Source organism: Cloeon dipterum, chromosome X, assembly GCF_949628265.1.
Source record: "Cloeon dipterum chromosome X, ieCloDipt1.1, whole genome shotgun sequence".
In the NCBI taxonomy this organism is placed as follows: domain Eukaryota; kingdom Metazoa; phylum Arthropoda; class Insecta; order Ephemeroptera; family Baetidae; genus Cloeon; species Cloeon dipterum.
In genome coordinates, this window is record NC_088790.1 from 30396136 (window position 1) to 30420142 (window position 24007).

The 24007-nt window shown below is 39.5% G+C and overlaps 1 protein-coding gene across 20 annotated transcripts in view; it reads left to right on the top strand.

Annotated features, from left to right (window-relative positions):
* The window catches only part of Stacl (Stac-like), a 166137-nt gene that overhangs the window by 114764 nt on the left and 27366 nt on the right, over nt 1-24007 (top strand). For 16 of the 20 annotated variants that reach the window (XM_065495497.1, XM_065495504.1, XM_065495491.1 and 13 more), the window contains exons 9-10: nt 20370-20533; nt 20894-21025. In XM_065495497.1, the coding sequence (XP_065351569.1) occupies nt 20370-20533; nt 20894-21025 (296 nt within the window). Of the gene's footprint in view, nt 1-20369; nt 20534-20893; nt 21026-23844; nt 23890-24007 lie in introns of all 20 variants that reach the window. The other 4 variants (XM_065495495.1, XM_065495498.1, XM_065495512.1 and 1 more) reach the window with 2 other exon arrangements.

The following is a 24007-nucleotide window of genomic DNA, read 5'->3' on the forward strand; positions in this document are numbered from 1 at the left end:
ACCAACACAGATCGCAACCCGGACCCCGGTGGAAATTTCGACTGCGCAGAAGGTTTAAATTGGGTCACGCATGCGCAGTGATGAGTTTCAGCCTCTCTGTGAGCTTAAGAAGCGATCTGAGCTTACTGCGCATGTTTAAGATGCGCACAAATTTACTGCGCAGCTTCAAAATTAGCCAATATTCAAACAACTATAAATTTCGACGCCATATTTACTTCTTACCAACACAGATCGCAACCTGGACACCGGTGGTGTTTTATGGGTAATTTATCTGAGCTTCATAAGTCTTTATTTTATGATAGAAATTTAAAAGCAGTTCATACCATCATTACCAAACCAATAAGTACTAAAATTTGTTCTAAAAACAGTTGAAAAAATAATAAAATTATTTGTACATGAAAAATATATATTTAAATTTGAGCAAACTTCATTAGAAAAAACTAACCAAGCTTTTTAAATTATAATTTTAATTCAAATTGTAAAAAAAAACAATTTATTAATTTAATAAAGAGGAAAAATGTTCTATTAAATTATTAATATTAACTTATTGTAAACCAACAAGGTTTTAGTGTTTGAGGCAAAGTGAATTAATATGAGTCAGGGCAGGGGAGATGTGGTATCAAGACACACACACTTTGTCCTTTAACCGGCTTAGCAGGAAATCCCAACCGCGCTGGCCTGCGCCCCCCAATCTGATACATCAGGCGACGAGGCCAATAGGGAAGCGGGCGATAATCATAAGCGGTGCCAATCAACGTCTACGTGGCACAAACACACGAGAAGTTCAAAGTTCATATGTGGCGTGTATATATTTCGGGCAACGAGGAAAACCACCACCGAGGGTAAATCCATCAGGTAGCTCTCTAAAAAGGCACAGGCAGATGACGCGTTTCGTTCTCGTTTTGTTCGTCGGCGGGTCACGTTCCGAGAGCAAAAAGGGATTGGAATATTTCGGCTGCTGTGGCGGCGGCGGCGGCAGCACGGCTTTTGCTGCGAGCGAGCCACTTGAGCGCGGCCATTAGCGAAATCACCGAGCCGCACGCATTTGCATATTTGAAAGGTTGTTTGCGGAGGAATTCTCTTGCAGTGTAGGAAGTAGAAAAAATGGTAGTATCAGCTGCTGCTGCGTCATCCGGAATTAAAAACACACGCGCACGTGACGTCATTGCATGGCGTGTAGGCTTTGAAAAATTGCAACTCGAGCCTCTCGCGGGAGTAATAAAGCGCAACGCGGCAAATTTTATTATTCGCGCTGCTTTTGTTTTCGCTAGGGCTGCGAATTTTAGACGGAGCTTTGAATTAATTAATTATTTCCACTTTTATAGACGATATTATTGTTGTTTTTAAAGAGAATAGTGCAAAATCCTGGAAAATCGTCGTTGGGAACGCATGAACTGATTCCTGAGGATTCAGTTGATTCCAAAATTACCCAAAAAGCTGAGTAAATGTTTTAGAATGTGGCTGCAAATGGCGAGGACTGTATCTTTACTTGAAATCCTATTTTATTTCACAGAAAAGAGTTTCCCTAAAAGGTTTCATACGCTGTTGGACAGATCTCGACTTGAGGAAACGAAATCTGCCAAAGAAAATGTGGTCAAGCACTGCAAATTTGGGAGAAAATTTTACTTTTTGAATCATAGCAAATTTTATAACTAATTGTTAATTTCTTCCAACCATTCAAATAATTTTCGATATACACCATATGTGCCAAACACCTTTTCCCGCCAAAAGAACTCCAAGTTAAATTAAATGCCTCTTGTAATAAAGACGCTTGCCATTATGCTACCGATGTTTGGTGCCTTATTTTGAAGCTAAAGAGTTGATTCATCGATTTTTAATCGCAGAAATTCATTAAAATTAGATTAAAACCGATTTAAAACACGGAAATCAGAAAATTCTTTGCTGAAAGAATCCTCGACGTTGATTGGCTGACGCGACACGCTTGTCAACAGCCCCCGCGGTTGCCTAGTAACAGCTTACATGTGTTGTGAATTGCGCGGGAGATGCTGACTTGCGCGTTGTCAGCCAATCAGCGTTGAGAATTCTTCAAGAAAAGAATTCTTGATGATTTTCTTTCGCAATTAAATCGGTTTAATGCAACTTTTCATTGTTTCTGTGGTTATAAATCAATATACGAACTCTTTAGCTGCAATCAGAGAGCAAACAATGCATGAATTCATCTCGTAGGATTCATTTGAAACCAAAATTACCTAAGTGGCAGTGTGAATTTTTGAGTAAAGTGGCTGCAAAGTTAGCATTGTTTTGTTACTAGGACTGTCTCCTTACTTAATATCCTATTTTATTTTAAAAAAGGTGTTTTTCTAAAAGGTTTCACATGCTGTTGGACAGATTTGGAAAAGAGGAATTGAAATCTGCCAAGAAAATGTGGTCAAGCGTTGGAAATTTTGGAGAAAATCTAAAAAAATTGATTTTTTAATGTGTAGCAATGCCCTTTTTTAAAATATTTACGGTTGGTTTTCAGTTTACTGTTTTTCTGAAAGTTTTAGACGATTTTAAATGCTGTATCAAAGGTGCAGTTCGATTAGAAAGCCGAGAAAATAATCGTTTAAAATTCATAACCCCAGTTTTCACGTCGCACGCGACGTCCAGATGAAAAAAAAGCGGAAAAAATACGCGCTGGCTGCAGCCAAAATTCTGGTATGATGAATTCATTAGGCCGGCGCCTGTATACAACGCTTGCTTAAATTACGTGCCGCCCGCCACCAACACTATAGGCTGTGTTCGCGAGTGCCAAGTCAGCTGTAGTGCGCGCATATCAACTCGTTTTTTACGCGGAAAATAGCAGACCAAAAGTAAAACATCGCGCGCGCTAGCTAGCTTTGCGGTTTATTTCGTCCGACCAAAGTTTTAATGGAAAAAACGTTGTTCGCCGGCCATAAACACAACGAAAGCTGCCTGCAAACAAGGCAGATAAATTCTCACTAATTTTGGACCTACTTTTCATTCACAATCCGAAAAGCTTACTTAGTTGAAAATCAGAAATAATTATAAAATTCTTTATGCGTGCTAGATTTGATACAGGAAACAATTGAAAATTATTTTAAGTGTTGGATGAAATAAGCAGTTGATCGATAAACAAATTGTTTTACATCTTGTAGTAAAAATTATACTTTTTCGAATTTTCTCCAAAATTGACAGCACTTGACCACATTATCTTGGCAGATTTTGATTTGTCTTGTCGAGATCTGTCCAACAGTTTTCGGGAAACTCTTTGTTGTGAAATAAAATAGGATTTCAAGTCAGGAGACAGTGCTAACTTTGGAGTCACTTTTCTCAAAAATTCAAAGTGCTATTTTAAAGCTCAATTTTGACTTTAACTGAATCCTAAAGGATGAGTTCATGAATTGGCAACAAGCGTTTTCCAGGATTTTACAGTATTAAAATTTTTTCTCGCTCTGTTGACACACGCAAACACAGCAAAAGCATTACAATTAACAGCTCTCAAGTGTAACAAAGGAAGAAATTAAACGACTGAAGTCACGCCAAATGAGCCATTCGCTGATTGCGCGTTTGAAGCTGCAGAGAAGAGCATTCAGTCGTGCGCAAATTTCCTTCACTATATATACTTGCAGTTGGTTGCTGGCTTGCAAAAAGTTCTGTAACTCAATGCAGCTGCTGCGGAGATGGGAGAGGCATTTTAATTCGAGATGCACCGATCGATACGGAGGGCAAATCCAATTCGAAAAGAATTTGTTTAGCAATCAGGCTGCAATCTTTTGCACAGGAAAAGAAAATCAATTTGCCGCTTCAAAGGATCAAATCAGGCGAAAGCATCTGGCGCGGAATTGGGTCAGCATTCGGTCGGTCGGTCGGCATTCGTGTCACTGCGCGCGGTGCCAAACCCACGCTTTTATTGCTATTCATTGTACTATTTAATGTTCAAATGGAGAAAAGCTGACGCTGTCCGTAAATATAGCGAGCGAGCGAGGAAATCGTCGGATCATAGCCTGCTCTACGAACACAAATGTTTTTATGGACTTTGAGGGATGGGATTATGGGATGATGGAAGAAAAGCCATTCTTTGCCAATCACACAGACTCATATCGCATTTTCTCTCGTCTGATGACTGATGACCGCTGCCGGGAACTTCTCATATCAGATGGAACTGCCGTCTTGGGGCACAGAGTGATTGGTTTTTCTTTTACTGAAATTTTCTGCGGGGAACTGCTCCAATCTTTCCAAAGACCTGATTTTTCTTACTTGTAAAAAATAAATTTAAAGTAGGCGGGCTTTACAATTAAGAACATTTTGCTTTGTTGACTATACAAAGTAATTTATTTTGTGAGATTCAGCGTGTGGTCCAGATTCGTGCGACGCGCATCAATGGCGTCCGGTGGAGTATGGCGCGAAAAAACGGCCACGTGAAAATGCGGGAAAAGAACCAAGTTTTTGTCAATAGTGTGACATAATTTGCATTACTTGTACTAATTGTGTCTTTTGGATCGTAAATACAAACTCTTGACACTCGCACGGCAATCCAAAGAGAGCTTTTTCTTTCCCGCCTTCAGACGCCATTTTGGATCTGCGCAGTGCGAACCAATTTTATCGCACATCTGGATCCCGCTTCTCTCGACTATTCATGTTGATTTTTGTCAGCAGAGAGACGTAATTACAGCAGGATTAAGTCTCAGCAGCTATTATTATTTCGAGCTATCATTTATTACAAAATAGGACCTTATTTACAAAAGTCAAATTAAATATTTTATTTTATTTCTCAATTGTACTGTATAAATCTCATTTTTTTACTTCTTATAAACGTTAACGGTGTCATAAGCGTAATTTAGAATTTTTTAATCATAAATAAACGCATAAATCAGTATCGATATGCTAGAATTTTGGAAAACAATCAATTCCTTTGGGTATGCACGTCACTTTAATATAAAATAATTATACAAACATGGAGGTTTCACAGTAAAATGTCAGTAAAGAAAATCACCTTTTGGCGGTCCACAGAATTTAATTTATTATTCTGTGAAATGATCGATCACATCCCGCTTAAAAGCAATTCCAACATTTCACAGATGCAAATTAAATGACTGGCCCCCTGCCAGTAGCAAAAAAGCGTTGTTAGTTGACTCAACAAACAAAACATGTTTGGTTTTTATTGCGCGTTCAATTCGCAGTGGGAAGTGCACAAATCAGGGCAGCATCAGCTGAGAGCTCGCGCGCACAGATTAATTAAAATGCTGCAGTCGGATGAGCAACCTGATGCAGAATAAAAAAACAACAACAGCTTCATAAATATTTTGCTGTCGCGAGAGCGAGAGAGCAAGCGAGGTATTAATCTGGGTGGCCGCGTAATGAATTGCTTGCGTTTGCATTATGTTGCTCTGCAGACTTGGTGGCGCTCGCTGACATTTCGGCCCAGTTGGCACTCGAGAAGGTGCCTTTGCATGCCTAATTCCGATTCACGTCACTCCCACGCTCACAATTTTACGCTTATTAGCTCTCGTCGTCGTCGATCTTGGCCTGCTGATTCGTATTCATGGGATGTTCCGCTTGACTGATCACAATTGTCGGCCGTCATGATAAATATACATATGCGCGCGAGAAAAGATTGGACCGGCAGAGATGTATTAATACAGAGCGAAAAATAAAAGTGTTGCAAAAAATCACTGCCCTTGTTGATTTAGACCGGAAAAACGTCTATGCGTCATCAGTGACGTCAATCATATCACGTAAAAAATAGTTAAAAGATGATAATGTGCTCCTCTTTATTTCATTTTGTCATGGAGAATGTAATTTTGATATAAAATCGATGAAGCAAGTAGAAAGCAGAGACGTCACTGATGATGTATCAAGGTTCTAGACCGAATTTCATGAGTTGGAGCAACGTTAGGCCCAATCCAAGAATATTTTGCTCTCCTGCTATTTACATATTAATTTATAAATCATGGAAATGGATTTTCTTCCAACCGTCATGAGCCAAGTTGTTTCTGAATCGTGCATTAAAATAAAATTTAAGGGCGTAAAAGGTTTCATAATCGGCTACAAATACATGAAATTGTGGTAGTGAAACAGAGGTACTAAAACATATATTTACCAGCAAAAGTTCTAAATTTAAATTTCTTTTTCACATCAATCAAAGCCGTTGGTTCGAAAATGACGCAAATATTCATATAAATTTTTAAATTTATTCTTGATTATATTTATTATTATTTTTTATAAATTCTTAAATAATTATTCAATGCACGCTCAACTTTATCTTATAATAACTGACGTAAAAATAATAATTAATGAATTTTAAACATTAAAATAGTTTTATAAGGAAGCGAATATCACAATTATCATGTTTGTGCACAGGCGCGCTTTATTTATACTGTTTCTTCCTACTATCCTGATTTACAAACATATATTTAAATGACATGAACCTAGATGTGAGTAAAAAATCATTCCTTTTTTCAAATTCCCAAATTTCCGATTGTAAAATAATGAGAAAAACTAAAATTATATTTGTTGTTTTGGTATTTAGATGAATTTGAATTTTGTTTGAAATTGGCTAGAAATTTAAAGTTAATTTTTCCTCCCTATCTAAAAAAATCCGTCTGAATTTTCCTGCATAATAAATTCAAGATCAATATCAGAAGCTGCTACGCAAATCTATATCAATAATTGCCAATTTATTCGTTAATGAGAAATTTTCTTTCTTAACGAGCTAAAATTTCCTTTCAATATTTTTCGATTTCATTGACGTATTAAGTGAAAATTACGAAATACGTGTACTCCATATTAAATTAATGAGCTATTACGCAATCTCCACGATTTGCAAATAAACATCATGCGCAAAAAATCAGACTGTCGGCGGTGCTTCTCTAATGAATGAATTTAATTGGCACATTTCGCAGAATTTTCTGCCAGATTTATCATTTTCTCCTCGAATGAATCAAGCCGAATACAGTATATTCGCCGTGGGCAGAAGCGAAAACATTGAAAACAAGCTCGCGTAGAGTTCACGACAACGGGCTGTCAGCAGAGATGAAAAATCGGCGCGTTTCTACACCGCGCCCGCGAATCGATTGATCCGAAATTCATTTGTCCTAATAAAAGCAGCCGAGGGCAATAAAGCGCGAGCGCGTGTAGCAGGTAAAAATTTTCATATATGTATATGAAAATATGTATATCCGTCTCTCATCGGCGCGCGTCGGAATGGTAATAAGAAGGCATTAATCAAGCTGCCGGCGGGATGGAAAAGCACAATTTTCTGCTCGAGGATGAAAGTATTAACGCGCCCCATTTGGCCGCGGCGCAACCCCAGCACCGGGGCCAATGGGCGTGCGAGATGAAGACATAACGTGGCAGCCTTTTAAGGCTAATAGCCCGCCGCCGCCAGCCGCCGCCACTACGCGAACGAAACACTGCCACGCGCGCACCTTGATTTACTGCATCGCCCCGAAGTCTGAATAACGCCCGGTCAGGGATAAATAACAAGGGGAAGAAGCAGCCTCTCTCTCTCTCTCTCCGGGTGCATTCTCGCTCTCGCAGAAAGGAAAAGTGAAAGAAGTGCGGCATGCGAGAGTGCAGAGTGAGGAAAAGGCTATTCCGTGCGGCTGCAGGGGTGTGAAAAGTAGCCAACGCTTATTCGATGCTGTTATCACTCGTCGATGGAATTTATTTGTTACAACGCGGGGTCCGGATTCACGCGACGTCTGGTAGAGTACGCCGGGAAAGTTACAAATTGGTTAGGAAAATTTATCATGAAAATACTTTCAGTACGATGGATATTTTTGTATTTATTTCTTTACTGACAGCTGATTAGCCCGGTAATTGGTGAATCAACCGTTAGATGGCACATCAGGTTAATGGAAATGTGACAAAATACGCGGGAATGAAATTATTAGGTCGGCACGCCCCTTTTTCGATGCTTCTGATTGGCCGCTGGACTGTCTCCTGATTGGCCTCCATTATTTCAACGCCATATTGACTTCTGACCGGCGGGAACCAACTAAAGATCGCAATCTGGACCCCAGTGATAAAAATGATACTCATCAGGACATTATGGCATTATTTGATTTTTGTTTTTGTTGAGATTATTGAATTTTGTGTGTTTAAAGTGGATTGATACTGCAAATTCATGGAAAATCCTTGTTGCCTACGCATGAACTCGTCTTTCCGCCTGCCTTTCGAGCGGATTCCAAGACAGGAAGTGGAAACAGGAAACAAGTATAACGTTGTTAAAGTAAATTGTCTTGAGACTTGATTTAACACGTAATTATTCATATTTATATTCCAAGCAATAAGATGCGCTAGCGAGAGTTAGGGTGATTAATCGGCTGGAGTGTTACATAAAATTAAACAATTAAAAGAAAATACAGCAAGAAAAGGCATAAATAGCAAAAATATTCCAATAACAAAAAAAAATACTAATGCTAAAAATTAAAAAAAATATTATCTCTTTGAATAAGTTAGTATTAAACCCTTTAGTCTCAAGACAATTAATCCCTTTACAACGTTTCAATTCCTGCTTTTTCTTGGAATTTCGCCAGGGCAAGAAAATATTTTTCAGGAACAGGACAAGACAGGAATTTTGTTTTAAAACAATCAAAATCTTGGTCTATGCTATTCTCATTTATATCAGTAAAACTCATTCAGGTTTGCCGCAGTTTTTGCATTTTATATGTTATTAGAAATATTTTGTACAGTTAGATACCGTTAGACTCGTTCAACCCTTTCGAAAAAGTAAAATACTTTAGATCTATGGATTTTTGTATTTAATTTAAATTTATTTTCCAATTTTAGATTTGAAAAATTGAATGGACAAGGGACATGATGGTAATTTCGAACGAATTTGGGATAATTTAAATTATTTTAAAGGCTTGAGGAAGCATACTAAAATTTGCTTAGTTTTTTTGCGTAAAAAACAATTGCTTAAATTTTGAGATATGCAAAATTGGTGAACTCTGTCGGAAAGTAGTAAAAATGTTTGAAAATCGCTTAGACTATTTTGATATAAGGAATATAATTAAAAAAAAATCAGGAAAAACAGGAATATAGCTGACAGAACAAGACAGGACAAGAAAATCCAAATATTGAACAGGAACAGAAAAACCTTACTTGAATACGCTCTGTACCTTAGCCAAAATTGGCATAAATGTGACTTATTTTTTTAGAAAAGTGTCTGCAAATGGTGAGGACTGTCTCCTTACTTGAAATTCTATTTTATTTCACAACAAAGAATTTCCCTAAAATGTTTCACACGCTGTTGGATAGATCTCGACGAGAGGAATCGAAATCTGCCAAGAAAATGTGGTCAAGCACTGGAAATTTGGGAGAAAATGTAAAAAATTAAATATTTACTGCAGCAACGTCCTATTTTTATAATTTCAAATTGTAGAAAAAATGTTTATTGATCAAGTGCCAAAAGTTACAATATTATTTTAATATTTATGAGAGTACAGAATGGTAAGAATAACTCAAATGACTGAATTTATTATTCATAGTAGGAATGAATGACCTTTTGGATTGAAATTTGTTTTGTGTCGCCAGCATGTTCGTGACTGGATTCATAATCTTGTACTTGCATAAGCAACAGTGATCATTTAATCGATATCTATTTTTGATTCGAAATGAGGCCTGGAAATGAAACACAGTTGGAAAAGTTAAACACCGTGCAATCGATACTTTCCAACAGGCACTGGAATTTAGACTGAAACGTAATGCCTCGTGCAAGGCCGTGTCCTTGGCGCTGCCGTGCGTTTGCGTTCGTTCAGTCCCCCCGCTCGCTCTGCATAATTTTGCATAAAATCCATCGTATTAAACGCATTTTAACGATTGGACTCTGAGGTAAAAGCCGCAGGGAGAGAGAAATTTTTGTAATCTTGTCGCTAAAAAAGAAGCTTTTTTAATTGCATTTCGTCAAGCCAAATTTGTAAAGAGAGGAGAGAGAGACAGAATTTAAACCGCGGCTTCTGTCAACAGCTGTGGTGGTTAAATTAAATTACTAGGGTTGGGTCTTTCAGACGTAAGAGATTCACTGCGATAATGACCTAATTTTTCTGGAAACTCGCTATAAACGTAAAACCTGCTAAAAAAATTATTTACTTCAGCGGGGTCAAGATTTGCGATAAAATTAGTTCGCACTGCGCAGATCCAAGATGGCGTGTGAATGTGGGAAACAAAAAGCTCTCTTTGGATTGGCGTACGAGTGTCAAGAGTTTGTTTTTACGATCCAAAAGACACAATTAGTTAAGAGTAATGCAAAATATACGTCACAATTAATTGACCAAAACTGGCTTCTTGTCGCGAATTTTCAAATGGACGTTTTTTCGCGCCATGCTCCACCGCGGACGCCATGTCTGCGCGTCGCACGAATCTGGGAATTTGAAGCTAAATCGAAAAGTTAACTTAATAATAAAATTTCATTAACATTTCGGAAGTTAATTTCTTGATGAAATTGATAATACTAATTTATTGGTTTGCATAGATTTTGAGCATAAATATTAAGTATTAAATCTAGTAATTTATAAATAAATAATCCGACTGAATTTAACATCTTCTTCCTTATATGTCTTAAGACAAATTTAATGTTATTATTGTTCTAGCAAACGCCAAATGGTCGATATATTTAATTGATTCCTGAAAACCAAAATTATCTTATTTTAATCGAATTTTTTTAAAATTGTTTAATAAAATCTCATGTTAATTTCTTTGTTTAAATTTTAGCGGTTTTATTGGCACTCGTTTAACAACACAAAGTCGTTCGTACATAATTAAAAAAGAAATTTCACAAAATCTGGGCATGGTTTAAAAATTCTTCACTCATAATTCACTACAAGAATTGAAACGTCCGTGCTGGATTCATTCTCAAAAGTGATTTTTGAAGGCGGCGTAACTCGCGGGAATTTTAAAAGGGGGCGTGTGAATGGGCGTGGCTCCATAAATGGTTTTTGGCAGGTGCCAACTCCGCGGATATTCGAGCATCGTGATTTTTTGGTGAAACCGTGACAAAATTAATTGTTTTTTTAGCAAACAATCGGAATAATTTGGTTTGGAACAAATAGGTTTTATATTTGTGTCAAAGACCTCCCTTTGTGACAGATATTTAATTTAGAAAAATTAGTGTTGCTTTCATTTTTTCAAAAAAGATTAAAATAATTACAGTTTCCAAATTTCCCAATTAAGGGAAATTGATATTTCTGTTTTTTTTTTTAATATTCCAAAATGTTCTGTAGAAAAAATATAGATGTTTCCAGGAATATGTAAAAGAAAGAATATTTAATATAGACGGTCGTATTGTCAATTGACCTCCCTATTTTATTTTATTTTTAATGCCGCTCTGAATTTCGCGAGGAACAATAAATCTTCCAAAGGAAGACGTCATTGCGGGCCAATTACCCCTTGAGGCGGGTGTGCGCAAAACTAATTTTCCACCTTTATGCGCACGTAAAAGGCGTCACGTGCGGCGCGTTGGGAGCGTTTCAATAAATTCGGAGCGTGCATTTGGTCGAAAAATTATCGCCAAACGGAGGAGGAGGAGGCGCTCACGTCGCAAATTTAACGACGAACATGTATTGGAGAATGGAGATGGCTCTGGTAAGTGCCTGCACGCCTGCTGAGACGCTCCGGGAATATTAACCTTTTTCCATATTTTTGAGATCTGCTTCAGACTCCAGGACAGCCCAGGGCTTCGTGAACATCCCCGCCACGTCTACCTGGGGCTGTTCATCCCTGGACTGCCTGAATTATGCGAAAAAAAGGTAAAAAGAGGACCATGAGCCGGGGCGTGATTCTCGCCATTGTGTGCGCTGCGTGTTGGCTGTGCCGAGCGAGCGCCGATTGGAAAGATGACCTGCAAGCCACCGGCCGAGCCCAATACAGGACTGCACGCCCTTTCGACGTCAATTTCGCCACATCAGAGGTCAACTGCAACTGCAAGGTTTCAATTTGGATCGCAGGTGACATCTTCATAAAAAGCAGGTTTTGGAGATTTCGTTTATTGGCGCGCTTGCTGACAACACGGAAAGGCATGCCAGGCAGCCGAGCAATTTGGGCTATTTTTCTTGGTCTGGCACTGAGCGGACAGGTGCACGTAAATCCAGGGCCAGCTGCCAGGAGTGCAGTTTGCTGCTATTGCGACAGAAGAGGAAGAAAAAATGCAATCAAAATCGTTTGCACCGACTGCGAGCAGTACGTACACGCCACCTGTTTGCGGCTCGATGGAAAAGAAATTAGGAGGATGAGAAAGGGGAACAACTATGTTTGCTGGTCTTGCTCGATGCCAAATATTACAGATTCGATGCTGAGCATTTCGCCACCACCGCAATTTTCTCACCAGCCTCTAAATTGCACAATTACTGCCGTGAATAAAGAAACTCCCATCATGCTGTGTTTTAATGCCCGCTCGTTGAAAAATAAAAAACGATCTGCGGATATTGCAGCGATGTTGCAGGAGCACTCTGCTGACGTCGTGGCAGTCAACGAGACATGGCTTTCACCCGAGATGCTGGACCACGAATTTATCCCGCCGAGCTACGTCGTGTTCCGAAAAGACAGGATCGAAGGGAGGAGGCCCGCGGGTGGAGTGCTGCTAGCAGTACGGCCGCACTTGCAGCCTAAACGAGTGGAGCATTTTGAAAACAGCGCAGAAATAGTTTGGGCCCAAATAGTTGTCGGTAAATTTCGGCTCCTAATTGGATCAGCGTACCGCCGGCCGCAGTCAACTGCAGGCCAAAATGCCGCATTCCTTGAGTCACTTGACCGCGTGGCTGAAAATCTGGACAAATATGATGGGTGCGTGCTGCTTGGCGATTTGAATTTGGATGTCAACTGGACGGATGAAGCGCCGCGTGCTGGTCTCGCGCCCGCCAGCGAATTCATCGAGATGTTCGCAGAACTGGGATTTGAGCAGCTAATTAAAGATCCAACTAGAACAACCGACAAGAGTCAGAAAACAATTGACTTGCTTCTGACGAACACACCTACGCTTTTCCGAGCCGCAGAAGTGGTGCCCGGCGTGTCAGACCATGATGCAATACGGGCTGAGATAAACGTGCGCGTGGTGCGTCCGACTGCAGCACCAAAAAGATTTTACGACTACCGCAACGCAGACTGGGTGCGTCTCAATGACTTTTGCAGAGCGCTGATGCCACAGGTCCTAACGGAAAATGAGGTAAATAGCGCATGGAAAAAATTTAAGAGCGTGCTTTTTGAAGGGATTGCCGAGTGCGTTCCGGAAAAAATCATCAGGCGCCCTCGTCAGAAGAAGCTTCCGTGGCTAAGCACCCAGTTGAAGAAAATCATCGGACAACGTGACAAACTGTATAAAAAGTGGCAAACATCTCGTTTAGCTATGGACAGAGAAAATTTCTTGTGCTGCCGCAGATGGGTGCAGCGTGAGCTGAGGCGAGCGAGAGACAACTTCATGTGGCGACTGGGCAACGGAGCCGAGGGTTCGAAACGCTTGTGGAAATTCATCTCTGAGCGGAGCAAAGTCCCAGTCAGCATTTCAACTTTCAACGTCGGCGGTAAATTCGTCACCGAACCGCAAGATATTGCTGCTGGTTTCAGTTCGGAGTTCAAGAAAAATTTTTCGAGTGCAGATTCGGACTTCCCGTTTGTCCGGCGAGCAGCGACAATAATTCAGCAACCGCTTGAGGAAATTCGAGTGACGGCGGGAGAAGTCCACAATAGGCTACAGATCGTGAAAACAGCAGCAGCAGTTGGTCCAGACAATATTCCTGCAGTGGTCTTAAAAAATTGCGCAGAGTCTTTGGCCCCAAGTTTAACCTATATTTTTAACCTGTCACTCCAGCACGGTGAACTGCCGTTCGATTGGAAGAATGCCCTCGTCACACCAATCTTTAAGGATGGTGACAAAAGTAAAACCAGTAACTACAGACCAATAAGTGTGACATCACTCGTGGGCAAGGTCTTGGAGAGGATCGTGAGAGATAAAACGGGTGAATTTCTAGCCCGTGAGAGCGTCATCCCGATTTCACAGCATGGTTTCACTGCTGGCCGCTCCTGTGTAACCCATCTGCTGCGCACTATCGACGACTGGGCGGCGGCGTTGGACTCGAAAAGCGGAGCACACGTGCACGCCGTGTTTCTCGACTGGTCGAAGGCTTTTGACAAAGTCCCTCACCAGCGGCTGCTTTCCAAGCTCGAGTTCTACGGCGTCAAGGGCCCACTGCTGCGCTGGTTTGAGAGTTTTCTAACTGGCCGCTCACAGTGTGTGAAATACGGTGGGGCCCGTTCGGAGCCAAGTGAGGTACGTTCCGGCGTCATTCAAGGAAGCGTGCTCGGCCCACTGCTGTTTAATCTATTCGTGGCTGATCTTCCAGACCTCATGAAGACAACACTAATTCAGTATGCAGATGACTGCTTGCTGTACAAGAAAATTGGTTGTGAGCAGGATATTAACGACCTTCAAGAAGACCTGGTAAATGTAGATGTGTGGTGCGCAAACAACGGGATGGAGTTGAACGCACAGAAGTGTAAGGTGATGGACGTCACCCACGCCCGCACCCCTTTATTCGTGGATTACGTGGTCGGCGGGGCAACCCTCGACTACGTGCAGACAGAACGGCTCCTTGGCCTACATTTTTCGAGTGACTTGAGATGGAATTACCACACGGACGTCCAGAAGAACAAAGCTGCACAAAGACTCGCCTTCGTTTCCCGCAACCTTAGCGCCTGCACCCCTCGTGTCAAGCGGGTTGCATATCTCACCCTGGTGAAGCCCCTTCTTCTCTACGGCTCTCCGGCATGGCACCCAGCCACCCAGACCAACATGCAGAAGCTCATCAGGGTACAGAACAAAGCGCTAAGGTTCATTCACGGGAAACATCTGCCCACGCCAGAAAATCAGAAAATCATGCCAGTCGAGATGCAGCTCCAGTTCAACGACTTACTGTTCTACAAGAAGTGTACCAGTGGCGTGACAGATTTCTATGTGGGCGCGCGTTTGATGGCTGGTCCTGTGCAGGAGGGTGACGGGCGTCTGCTGCCACCTCCGGTGAGAACTCTTTTCGGCCAGCGAGCCTTTTCATTTAGGATCGCTAGGCTATGGAATAGTTTGCCTCAGCCACTTCAAGACCGGCAATTTTCACATTTCCCATCGGAGCTAAAAGATTTTTTGTGGCGCGAGTTTTAACGTGTTTGTGAGTGTTTTTTTAGCTTAGGCTGTGTACGACTCGACGATTCTTTGATTGCCGACGTTTCAGTGACCTGATCACTTTGTACATGTGCCTTTTTACTCTTTTTGATACATGTAAATGACATAGCTGAGAAATAAACTATTAAATGTCATAAAATATTAACCAGAGTGTCGTGGTGGTGGTGCGAGCGACCAGTGAGCAAAGCAAGCAGACGAACCAAATTAAATCGCCAGCAAGCAGGCAAGCGCATGCACGGCGAGTCGGCGAGAAGAGACAAGAAACTAATTTGCATCTCGGCGGGTTGAGAGCTGCGAGAGCTGAGAGCGCGCGGCTGCTGGGTGTAGGCTCCATTTTTCAGCAGCAAGTGGCGTCGTAAAGTGGCATGAACGCAGCATATTAATTTGCGAATAATCCTCCACGCCCCGTTTGCAAGCTCGCACACGCCGGGGGGCAATAAAATCAATCCTCACTCTCGCCAAAATAAAAGCCAATTTCTGTGTAAAGTGTATCAAAGCCGGGCTGTGAAAAACAGTTGACTTTTGTCACGCTTTCAAATTCATCTCTTGTTTCATTATTCCCTCGCTGTTGGGGAATTAATTGCTTCCGGGAGGAGAAAAATTATGAAAATTAAATTGTGAGAAGATAAAAAATAGTTCTTTTGAGTCTTGAAAGCTATTTTTTAATTTTTCAAAAATTGCAGATTTTCTTAAGGGGTGTGTGTTTGGCCTGATTAAAATTCAGCAGTTTTAAGTAGCGTCAAAAACTGCCTAAATTCAGAAAGCTGATTAAATTTCCAGTTTTTTCCTATTTAGCAAATTTTTCTCAAATTTACTCTTTTCACACCAAATTGGTCTGAAAATTTCAGCTGGTCGTTTTGGGAAAATCGAAATGCCCAAAGTTATTCTAGAATCATCTCAGAAAAATGTAAAAATTACTATCCGTGCAGCCTTGTTTGCCATGTATACTCCTCATTATAATAAAACACCCGGCTAGAGACGAGACTGACGTAAACCGTCGCCTCCACCTCCACAAGCTACCTTTTCATCCATCAAAAAAGGAAAAAAAAGTGGCACACAATTCCGAAAATTCCACCAGAGAGGAAAATCAACTAATTCGCAACAGACAAAAAATAAACGCCTGTAAAGATAAACAAAAGCGGCTTTTCTTGCTGAAAATTCTGCTTAAAGTTTTAATTAGAGCGGCACGAGGAGCGCGAATTATTCATTGGCCACGCTCCGCTCCGCTCTGCTCCGCTCGGCGAAACGAAACGAACGCGAAACTCGGAGGAGAGGCAATATCCGACGTGAGCGCGAGCAGTGGACGTGCCCGCCGGCAACGCTTGCTCTGCGCCTGCCTGGCCGTGTGTGTGTGCGACGTACGCGAAACACACGGCTGCCGCGCAGGCTGCCTAACCGGCTCAATCAGTGCTCTTTCGCCGAGGCAGTCGCATCGCCACCGCTAACGCCGACGCTGCTCCCTTTCTCTCAATTGTCGCACAGCTCAACGTTTTCACCAGTTCGACAGACAAACGCCAAAATGAGCTGTTCGAAAAGTAGGTTTATTCGATTTCTCTTTAAAAGGAACACTCGAAACGTTTTTATTTATTTTCATATAATCAATTCTATTTATTTTTAAATTTTTGAACACAGTTTGGAACATGTTCAATTTATTTTTACAAATTCAGAGTTAATATTTTTATAAATATTCCTCGATTTTCTTTTAGGATTTACTAAGTTGATGGTTCTTGGAAACAATTCTAATGCAACTATCCAGGATAAACATTAAATTCATTAACAAATGGTGCAATGCAAACATATGTTTTCTTAAATTTTTAGAAATAACCTCACATTTCGCAACAGTGTTTCGTGTGATTGGAAAATTTGGAATATTATGTTATCGGTTTTTTTAAAATTCATTCAAATCTTAGATAAATCCTGATAAAGAGTTATTCTTTTGCACCGTTCAAAATGTTCGGATTATTGCATATTTTTGCGTCAGGGAGAATTCCTTATCATTTATGCAGTTTTCAACAGTTAGTAATCAAACTGACACTCGCCTATCTTGAATTTTCCACTTCAGCAGTTTAATAATTTAATTTTGACTGTACTAGACAAAATTTTGTTGGTATCAATTTCTTTACCTTTAAAATAACTTTGAGCTTTCACATTTTTATGTGTTTTTAGCTTGGAAAATTTGATTCAAAGCTGTAGAAAAGATCTAAATTTTAACTAAAGAAAACCTAGGCTTTTCTTTCGGATGAACAAATATTCAAATTCTGATCTTTAAAGCATTTAAAACTGCAGGGTTCTCAAAAATCCCGATTTTTTTCCGGAAAAACCCTCTGCATTGCAAAAGTGGTGTTTTGGTTTTTCACCAAAAGACCGAAAATTTCAACTCTCGTTGTAATTTTCCAAATTAAATTCGGAAAAACTCGAAACTGTTGTTTTTTCCCAGTTAGTTTTTCGCGCAAAAAATCAGTGGTGCATTTTTGCGCATCGCAAAATTGGCAAACTCTGTTTAAAAGTGCATGGTTTATTTCACCATTAATTGAAAATAGTGATTTTTTATCATGAAATTGCAAGCACTGCCCCGTCATGCATGACAAAGCGGCTTTAGGCCGGTTTTTAAACTTCAAACTAAGATTGCCACTTAACTGTAGTAATTACGACAGTGAAACTTGGCCCTAACTTACATCCCTAATCCTGAAAAATAAATTAAAGGGGCAAGCTAACACCCTAAATATTAAAAATTTATATTTAAATATCGCGAAAACGTGTCCTTGACCTTTGAGCTGCGATTATTTTGTAAATAGAAAAGTTTTTCAGAATGAAAAAGTAGGTTGGCTGGGAAAACTTTCAAGATTATATCTCGAACTCTATCAAAAGTTATGCCGTCCAGCTTTCATTCTTTTGGCTTTTCACTGTTGGTGGTTTTTGAGATATTAAAAAATGGGTAACCCGTGTTTCAAATTTTAAGTAAAATTCACCGGGGTCCAGGTTGCGATTTGTGTTGGTTCCCACCGGTCAGAATTCAATATGGCGTCGAAATAATTGAGGCCAATCAGGAGACAGTGCAGCGGCCAATCAGAAGCGTCAAAAAAGAGGAGATAATTTTGTTACAATTCCATCAGCCTGTTGTGCCATCTAACGGCTGATTCACCAATTAACGGGCTAATCAGCTGTTAGTAAAGAAATAAAAACAAAAATATTCATTGTGTGACCGGTAATTTAATGATAGATTTTCCAAGCCAATTTAATTTTACGTTCGTAATTTTCCCGCTGAACTGTACCAGACGCCATATCTGCGCGTCGCTTGAATCAGGCCCCCGGTGGTAGAATTAGGTTTACAATTTTAATTTGCGTCCAAATTCACTTAGAAATATTTTTTATTTTTTCTTAAATTTAAATAAATAATTTTACTAAATTTCAAGACCTCCTGACTTCTTTCCAGCTGATGAGCATTTCCATTTCCGAATAAAAACAGCCAGAGGGGAATAAAAGTTTTGAAAACCATTAAATCGCGTAAATCGTTCCTTTGTGTTTGAGAAAAAGTTTTTTAATTTCAATTCCCCAAGTGTCTCTCCCGTGGACGAATTCCTAACCGAACACTGACTTAGAAAACGTCTATTTTTCTTTCCAACTCGGAGAGACAGCAGTTTTTCTGTTCTCGCAGGCATTTAGAGCGCTTGGCGAAAGTGGAAAATTTCATTTCTCTCTCGCGAATAAGATAAGTCCGTTAACGAACTCTATAACTACGAGCAGCATGCAGCGCTTTGCAATTCAGATCAACAATAAGTTTGCTCGTGGCAGCAAGTTGGAATGATAATATGTATGTATATATCGACGCAGCGGGGAGAGAGAGAGAGACATTGACAAGGGCTGGCTCGGGCCAATCTGCCTGCTAACAAATTCAATTCCCAGCGCAGCAGCAGCAGCAGCAGCGGCCGCCGCGTGCCCTTTGCGAGCGAACGGCAAAATCAGTGAAGAGCCGCGCGCGCGTCACCAACCAGCCGCATGCAAATATCAGAAACATGCGATGTCAATTAGTGTAACTGGGACGACGGACGCCATTTGTGTGATTGCATGCGTCTCTTGCTTGCTTGCATTAATTGCCGCGCCCAGAGCCAAAGAGCGAAAGCGCACACGTTGCAATTTTCTTGATTAGCGTGTTTTTTTTATGTTCATCTTTTTGCGCGTAAGGAGAACTTCAAAGAGCTCGCAGCCACGCACGTGTAGGTATTATTGCGTTGCCTTTTTGAGCACAAAGAAATGCTCGGCACTCTTTGATCTGTGAATCTGCAATTTCGCCGTGCTTTCAAGTTTCTGTTGTTTCAAAGGAAGTATCAGGATTGCGGATTGATATTAAAATGCAAGTTAATACATATCCTGAGGCTAGTTTGATTTTTTTTCGTGAGGGTTTTATTTTACAACATCATTTAATTAGTTTTGAAAAATTGGGAAACATAAAATTTTGAAGTCTTCTTAGGTAAAACTACCAAAACCATTCTTGATGCACGGTACGGATTAATACCATCTTAAATCGACGTTGCTATAATTTTGAGGAGTAAATTTAAATGTGTTAATTTCACGAAGTAAAATTTAGAAATTTTGGAAAATTACAAAAAGAGTTAAAATTTTAATCTCTTGGTGAATGAAATTTGTAAAATTCATATTTTTGACCTTAAAAAACAAAAATAAATGATAAAAAATTCAGCGTTTTGCAAATATCGGTTTAAATCGGCTTCTGAGATATATAATTAGCCCATTTTGACACGTAAAATTTGGTATTTTTACTTTAACAGAATATCATTTTTGTAAAATTTTTAATTTATTTCAAAATTAGAAATTTTTCCTATAAAATTTGCACACCGTTGGATAAGTCTTAAATGGAAAAATCCTTTTAATCCATTTTACGAGACAATGGACACAATCTAAAATTTAATTGTATTTTTATCAGTTAGTTCCGTCTCTAAATTTTGTTAAAACAAAACTAAAAGTTCTTCCCAACGAGGAAAAGTTGGAACAATTTATAATCCGACTCGTATTGCTCGCATAATACCATTCTTCACAACAACTAAAAGGCGTAGAATTACTCCTTTCCAAGAACCCATTTTGAAAATTGCCTTGTTTTAATTAATTATCCGTCGCACGGTAAGAGCAGAATTATAATTTATAGCCTCAGCACACTCAGCGCGTTTCCCTCCTTTCAGAAGTGAGCAATTAAATATAAAACCACGTCTTTTGGTGTTCGCAGAAAGAGTTATTCGCCACGAAGGTGGAAAGCGGTGCCGAAACGTCTCGCGAGCGTAAAATGTCCTCGTCGTCAACTGGAAGCATGAAGTCCAAATGGCTGAAGGCTTTCAAGAGCCTGAAAACGACCTCTGGAGGGGCGGCCGCGGCGCCGAAAGAACCAGAAAAGTGAGTTTGCATCCAATTTCCGCTTCACCGACCACAACTGCATATATAACACACCTCTCTGACGATTTTTGTAACACTTTTTCAGTAGCCAACTTGACTTTTTGCGCTGATCTATTTAATATATTTATAAATATACACACTTTTCAGCGGAAACAATCACCACGCGTGTACAAAAAATAAATAAATTTCCTTATATTCTCGCGGTGTGCCAGCAAGTGTAAAAGAAAACTCAATTTATTCCTTGTTTAATTACGGGGAATGTCAACAAAAGCCAATTTGATTTCCGCGCGCGCGTCCTCCGGGAAATTTGAATTAATTCCGAGCAACTTGGCTCTCATCTTGATTTTTTCATGCAAAAAGGACGAGAGCCGGCACTTCGGAGCACGCCAGCACTTTGGACGAAAAGAAAATGAGTCCGTCGACGTCCGCGTCCTCGACCGGGTCGGTCACGAAAAGGCCACCCACTCGTCCGGGCCTCTCGAAAATCAACTCGTAAGGCGAACCTTTTTATACTGCATTCCGTTCAATTTTATATTCGATTTTTTGCTTGATACTCGCTAGAAAGTAGTTTACAATCGAAATTTGTTTGATTTGTTAATGGCGACTTGGGAATTTTATTCGGAAATGTGAAATCAAACCCTTTATTACAAATCAGTTAGAAAAATTATAATCAGAAAATATTTTTGTTTAATATTTAATTTCATTTTTATGACAAATATTTTCTGCCAAAAATTAAATAGTTGCAAAGCCCCTACTTTAATTTATACTAATCTAATAGGGCAATTAACATTTAAGAAATTCGGCTAAATATATTTTACTGGTGCACCTGGTTCATTATCTTAATTCAATATCAATATCAGTTAGTTTGTTCAGTTAAGATTACAATTACTCATTACGAGGTTTTTGCCTCAAAAAATTATTAATATTGATGTATACTAAGGTACAAATCTAGTAGCATTTTATGATGAAAAAATGTTAAAAAAAGCAGTGGGGGCCAGATGTGCGATAAAATCGGTTCGCACTGCGCAGATCCAAGATGGCGTCTGAATGTGGGAAAGAAAAAGCTCTCTTTGGATTGCCGTACGAGTGTCAAGAGTTTGTTTTTACGATCCAAAAGACACAATTAGTTAAGAGTAATGCAAATTTTACGTCACAATTAACTGACCAAAACCTGCTTCTTTTCGCGCATTTCACGTGACCGATTTTTCGCGCCATACTTCACCATATCTGCGCGTCGCACGAATCTGGTCCCCGCTGAAAAAAGGGAAATCTTTTCTTGATTCCTTAAGAGAAACAACTTTTCAGTTTAGTTTAAAAAATAAATATAACTCCAAATATTTTTTTAAAAAGTATAATTTAAATAAACTGAATTTTGGATTAATAAAAAATTAAAGATTTTTCAGTAAGATTGCTTAAATTTAAGTGATAATTTCTCAAGAACCACCTAGAGGCATTTAATTAGCTAGGAATAACAGTCTAAAAATATTTGGCTTTTCAAAAAAATTAATTATAAATTTACAGCATTTAATTTGAAATTTTCAAAATAACATATATGAGCCTTCAGCCAGTTTAAAAAAGTTTTCACAGACTGAAATTAATCTTACTCAAACAAGAACTGCATTTTTATTTATATTCAAGCCTATAAATAAATTGCAAAAAAATGAAAATCATCCCCAACTAAAACGCAGCACCCTAGGATTTAAACTTTGTGCGATCCATTTTGAGATGATTTATTCAAATATAATAAAATAAAAATCGATTTCCAACAATCCGTAATAACATTTCCAAGTCACATTATTCGATAGTTCTCTTTATTCTCTCGGTGTTATTCAAATGTGATTATATTCGACTAGTGCACTGAAACTAGGCCAATGATGAAATTTTCCATCGAGTGCGCGAGAGATATAAAAATCAGATTACCAAACACGGCTCGGGTTTTTTGCATTAAATATCGATCCGCGCGGCTCGGTTTGCACCTGTTCTGGATCTTTTATTCATGCTCTGCTCGCAATGTTGGTTGGCTGTGGCTCGTTTTGTAATTGCAACCGAGTCTTGAAAAGGTCGCTCTCTTGTTCTCTGCTTTTTCTCTCTCTCTCTCTTGCCCCAAATATTCAGCTGATGTTTCGCGAATGAACACACAAAAAGCAAGCCGTGAATAGTCAGAAAACGCGTTCTCATTAGAATTGCATATCGTGTATTCTTCTCTCGAGTGTTTTTTCGCATCATTAATTCTGCATTTCTTTGCTCCACTCTCGTCTGACGCACGCACGCCAACTACAATAATAATAACTTCCGAGCGAGTGAGAGCGGGATTAATTTTTCTTCAAAGCTTGAGAGCGTTTTTTAAATTGAGGAAAACGGCCTTCTATTTGTTTATCAAAGCCACGTCATGATCCATCCAGAACTATCTGTGGAAAATTCATCTTTCGTATTAGGCTATTTCCGTTTTTATTGCTCGTTACTGTTGGCAGATGGCACCTCTGTCCATTCGCGAGTTTTCGGGATGATTTTTTTCTGTTATTGCGCATTCCAGACAGACCGAAAATGAATATTTTGATTCAGAATTTTAATTTCTCGGAAGCCCAAATGTTAAAAGCCATACCACGATTCAACTGCGATTCCAAGCCACGATTCTAAGCCACCAACAGATGGCGCCACCGTATACTTTCGTAATAAATTTAATTTTAAAGCTTTTCCGCTGTGATTTCAGACTCAATCCTGATACTATGCATTCTTCACTTAATTAACTTTCTTTTGACGTGCTGAAAACCAAAATCGGTTGAGCCATTCGCCATAGAAACGTTGGAAACGATTTTATATTTCAAAAAATAATTTTTCACGATTCTGCGGCGATTGGCTTAACTGATTTTGGTTTTTAGAACGTCAAAAGAAAATAAATTAAGGGAAGAATGCACAGTGACAGGCTTGAGACTGAAATCGCAGTGGAAGTGCCTTAAAATTAAATTTATTACTAAATGAAACGTTGGCGGCTTCAAACAATTGGTGGATTGAGAATTTTTTTAGATATCTTCAATGGACTATGAACGCCATCTGTCTGAACCCCAACAAAATAACTAAATCAGTTATTTTCACTTGCAAGAACCAAACAGAATTGCGGCAATAGTTGTTAGTTATTATCCGAATAAAATTTTCGTAGACAGTTATCGTATATTTTTTTCTATAGGCTCGGTAACAGCGTGTAGAGCTAGATTTCCATATTTTTTCTTCCAACCATTAAATTGAACACACTCATAATCAGATGTTTTTTTGGCGTAAAATTCAATATTTAAACGAGTGTGTCTATATTTCAGCTTGTATTTTTCGATGGGAATAATTTCTAGATTACTGCACCTTAGGTAGGGTTCAAGCCCGACTGGCTGGCAGTCCGCATCTTGTACATATGTTGCGATTGGCAGAGAATTTTGCATACTCTCCAAAACGTATGGATTGCATTTATTCCAATCCACTAACAAT